The sequence below is a fragment of the Symphodus melops genome (assembly GCF_947650265.1).
Source record: "Symphodus melops genome assembly, chromosome: 6".
In the NCBI taxonomy this organism is placed as follows: Eukaryota; Metazoa; Chordata; class Actinopteri; order Labriformes; family Labridae; genus Symphodus; species Symphodus melops.
The window spans coordinates 29,302,925-29,307,924 of record NC_136696.1 but is presented as its reverse complement, the minus strand read 5'-3'; the positions used below and the strand labels follow the sequence as shown (position 1 = coordinate 29,307,924).

The 5,000-nt window shown below is 43.6% G+C and overlaps 1 protein-coding gene across 1 annotated transcript in view; it reads right to left on the bottom strand.

Annotated features, from left to right (window-relative positions):
- Positions 1 to 5,000, bottom strand: part of lamb4 (laminin, beta 4) — a gene marked incomplete at its 3' end in the record, with an annotated part of 45,610 nt that overhangs the window by 30,101 nt on the left and 10,509 nt on the right. The window contains exons 5-8 of the mRNA XM_079345715.1: positions 2,802 to 2,875; positions 2,489 to 2,677; positions 2,140 to 2,203; positions 1,071 to 1,285 (exon numbers count right to left, since the gene is read on the bottom strand). Of these exons, the coding sequence (XP_079201841.1) occupies positions 1,071 to 1,285; positions 2,140 to 2,203; positions 2,489 to 2,677; positions 2,802 to 2,875 (542 nt within the window). The remainder of the gene's footprint in view (positions 1 to 1,070; positions 1,286 to 2,139; positions 2,204 to 2,488; positions 2,678 to 2,801; positions 2,876 to 5,000) is intronic.

Genomic DNA, 5,000 nt, shown 5'->3' with positions numbered 1-5,000 from the left:
TGTATTCATGTCTCTTCCACATTTTATTTAACTAAATGTTAAACTTCTCTGACAGATCCATGTAATTTGTAATCATTCAAACAAGCCCTTGTTTCATATGTCCACATGTAGTGAGCTGTTTTCGTTGAGTAACTTTCCACTTGACAATATATACATGTAAAAATATATATATAAAAAGTCTGCCACATACATATGTCATCATCCCCATATCACCTTCATTAACCTGGACAGACCTCAGAGGACCAGACTGTACACTAAAGACATCACTGATGTAGAAATCAGATTTATACTAACACAAAAACCATAGCTCCACCAATTTACAACACTATCTTTAAATATAGACCCTAACCAATTTATCATAAAGTTTGATTTGTAGTTTGAATAAAGATGACTGCGCTATAGAGCAGAAGGACTTTATCATGGAAAAATGTGGCCAACAATTAAAAGTTGATGATCATTGATCAAACGTTTGATCGATATCTTACAGTAAGGAAAAGTGGTGTGAGCACTCTAACCATAAAATAAATCTGAGTGTGTCCCTTTAATATTTAAACATTGCAGTTACTCATGTGCTGTGATGAACGGTGGATGTTTTGGCACCGCAGCGACACGGTGTCATTCTCATATTGTTCTCTCGTTTGTGACCCTCCTGCTGCAACAAGCTCACGATATGTACTTGCTAACCTTCATGTCATTCACAAGTTTCTGCTCCTATTCTGGGTCAGAAACTTTATTTTCTTTGTCTCATCCCCATGTATGGAGGCTATAGTCCTTATGCGGGCAGCCCGGGTTCACATCTGGCCTATGACTCCTTTCCCGCATGTCAATCCCCACTCTCTCTCCCTGGTTTCTGTCTCTGTCCACTGTCGTATCTCTAAAATAAAGGCAAAAAAACCTTGGGCAACACTGACCAAAACCAGTCTACGACTGGCCAAAACCAGTCCAGGACTGATCAAAAGCAGTAACAGACTGACCGTTGACCAGTAAAAGACAAACCAAAATGAATGAAAACCAGCCCCACACCGACCAAAACTAGTCCCAGACTGCACTATACAGGCTCTGGACTGTACCATGGCGGTCTGTTTGAAGACATCTCCCCTCCCTGGGTCCACAGGTGTACACTGGCTGGCGTGTCCGTTACAGAAGCAGCTTCCTCTGACCACCATGTTATACAGAGCGTAGTAATATTTATCCTGAGGGTTCCTCCGACGGCGAGCAAGCAGCGTGTCACCCAACGTGAAAAGATGAGTGAAGTTCACACGAATGTTCGTCAGCGTAATCAGATCTGAAAATAAAAAAATCAGGGTTATGATATAAGGACAAACTTAATTGATCGTCCAATGGGGGAAAGTTTGTGTTACAGCAGCTCCAAAAAATAATCAAACAGGGAATATAAACAGCATCAAAAGCAAAAAACACTAATTAAATAAAGGAGTTCAAAAATTCAATAGACTTAAATAATACATGGCATAAACACTATGTTCACTTTCGCTCATGGAAAGACAGATCAGGTATTAAACACACAGTGTGTAACATCAATGATAAAGATGATTATAACACAGAGTCATGTGGTCATGCTGTTAAACAGTCTGACTGCAGATGGGATGAAGGACCTGCAGGGTGGGGGTCTCAGTCTTGCAGGGTGGGGGTCTCAGTCTTGCAGGGTGGGGGTCTCAGTCTGCTGCTGAAGGATCTGCTCAGAGACCCCACAGTGTCATGCGGGGGGGGGGGATTGTCCATGATGGATGTCAGCTCTATGTCAGCATATGTTAGTATATTAATACATGTTAACTATAATAAAAACATGTTAGTATGTTAATGCATAAAATTAACATGTTATTATAAATACATGTTATTAAGATGTTAGACTAGTAACACATGTTCACTATAATAAAAACATGTTAGTATATAAATATGTTATTAACATGTTAGAATATAAATACATGCCATTAACATGTGAAAATATTAATACATGCTATTAACATGTGAAAATATTAATACATGCTATTAACATGTTAGTACATAAATAAATGTTATTAACATGTTAGAATATAAATACATGCTATTAACATGTGAAAATATTAATACATTTCACGGTAATAAAAACACTATCAAGTAATCAGAGAGCAGTATTCTGACCTTGAATGTTTGCTGCGTACGGGTTTTCTATTTTAAAGATTGGATCGAGAGCTTTCAGCACCACCTGTTGGACGAATAGAGAACAATGCCAACCCATTAGAAACCCTGTGTGTGTGTGTGTGTGTGTGTGTGTGTGTGTGTGTGTGTGTGTGTGTGTGTGTGTGTGTGTCTGTCCTGTGTGTGTGTGTGTGTGTGTGTGTGTGTGTGTGTGTGTGTGTGTGTGTGTGTGTCTGTCCTGTGTGTGGGTGTGTGTTTGTGTCTGATTATTGGCTTTGTCTACATGTTTGGTGAGTGCATGCATGTGTTTGATATTGCCTGTTTGATGTTCTTGTTTGTATAAACACATCACCTCTCCGTCAGTCGATGGTTCTGATCCAGAGTATCGGCTGTCACAGATGACATCATCCACGCTGTCCGCCAGCTCTTTCGACACCGAGGGGAAATGAAGCGAACAATCTTCTGCAAAGTATCGAAAAACTTTCCAGCTTCGTCCAAAATCCTTTGAACGTTCCACCAACATGGCTGCTGGACGAAAACTCTGAAGGGAGAGGACAGGAAGTGACTTCATAGGATGATGTTTGATATATGATTAGGGTTCAAAGTTTATAAAACATGATTTTACAAAAATGTAAAATAGCTTTTTAGAGTGTTGTAGATTCTACCTTGAAGGTGAGGACAAGATGACTGAACTGGAACACTGTCTCCAGATCCAGTCTGATGCTGACCTGATGGACCCCTGCAGACCACAGAACAGGGACCCAGTTACCCACTGCACAAGTATACAGGTGATAAACCCATTCATGATTTTATTACTTAATGTGTAGGCTTGAATAGTGACGCAAAGAAATTAAACTGATCCCATTACAGATATACCGTCCCATGGATTGCCACTTTACCAGGGTGGAGGGGTTTGTATGGCTCCGTGAAACTGAGAGCTGGTAAGGCAAATTTTTCCCAGGGTAGGGTCTAAACTATCCTAAGGCAAACAAAGAACGTCCTCTGGAGGTCTGACGTTGGGCCACACCCCTGGATTTGGCTCCAGGCGTGTGGTCCTACATGACACCATAGTATAAAGGAGTGTAAAGGTGTAGAAGCAACATCATGAAGCTGCTCTCCTGTGGGCATGGATGGGCAAAGGTGGTGGTCTTGGAGTGCTGAACTGTGGCAGCGTAGACTGGATTTCTGTACTTCAAATCTTACCTCTCCGATGAAGTATGTAGAGCACTATCAACTAGATTTACACAGCTAAAAAAAATAAATAAAGGGAACACTAAAATGACATCCTAGATCTGAACCAGTGAAGTATTCTTATTAAATACTTTGTTCTTTACTTAGCTGAATGTGCTGACAACAAAATCACACAAACATGATGAATGGAAATCTAATGTATTAACCAATGGAGGTCTAGATTTGGAGTAAAACTCAAACTTAAAGTGTAAAAACTACAGGCAGATCACACTTTGATGTCATGTCCTTAAAACAAGTCAGAATGAGGCTCAGGTCCCGTTTCCACGGAGACGCTGTGACAGTAAGACAAAACAGTTGAGTATCTGATTGGCCTTTCGTTCACACGGCGTCGGTGTTTCACAGGGTGAAAACTCAAGCTTTTAAATTCAACCTCCAGGGGTGGAGTGAAACTGATACGAGGGGGTTGGGGGGGGGGGCTGCGATGACATCACCACACCTCCCCCCGTACATGTGGACATGCTCAGTAGTCCAGAACAAACATAAACAACAATGGCGGTGGATTCTCTTGTGCTATGAGCTTCAGCAGCTCGTTGTATAAACTGAACCTTGATATGAGATATCGTGTGTGTCGCCGCCCAAAGAGCATCGAACACCTGCAGCAAACAGTTCAACCTTTACCCGAGCACAGGGCGACCATACGCAGGGCGACCATACGCAGCGTTTAGCTAAGACCTGGGAGAACTCGCCGCACAGGGCGACCATACGCAGCGTTTAGCTAAGACCTGGGAGAACTCGCCAGACAGGGCGACCATATGCAGCGTTTAGCTAAGACCTGGGAGAACTCGCCGCACAGGGCGACCATACGCAGCGTTTAGGGAAGACCTGGGAGAACTCGCCAGACAGGGCGACCATACGCAGCGTTTAGCTAAGACCTGGGAGAACTCGCCAGACAGGGCGACCATACGCAGCGTTTAGCTAAGACCTGGGAGAACTCGCCGCACAGGGCGACCATACGCAGCGTTTAGCTAAGACCTGGGAGAACTCGCCGCACAGGGCGACCATACGCAGCGTTTAGCTAAGACCTGGGAGAACTCGCCGCACAGGGCGACCATACGCAGCGTTTAGCTAAGACCTGGGAGAACTCGCTGCACAGGGCGACCATACGCAGCGTTTAGCTAAGACCTGGGGGGACTCGCCGCTAAACAGGATGATGTGGAGGAAGTGGTTGTACTGGTGAGTGTCGCGTTGTAAAGTTCACTACTGGCCGGGCGGGAGAACTACATCATTTTCACCCAGTCAAGACCTGCCGTGTAGACGGTCTGTACTTCGAATCCAGAGTGGGGTCGTTTCGATGTGTTTTTGTCACAGCGTCTCCGTGTAAACCGGGCCTTAAACCGCTCCTTAAAAAGCCTACTCTTGATTCAGGAACTCTAGCTAACTATAGACCTATATCTAACCTTCCTTTTATCTCTAAGATCTTAGAGAGAGTGGTAGCTAATCAGCTGTGTGACTGTCTCCATGACAACAGCCTGTTAGAGGAGTTCCAGTCTGGATTTAGAGTTTAGCATAGAACTGAGACTAGTTAGAGTAACACATGATCTTCTGTTAGTCTCAGACAGGGAACTTCTATCTGTGCTCGACCTGTTAGGTCTGACTGCTGCTCCTGATACTGA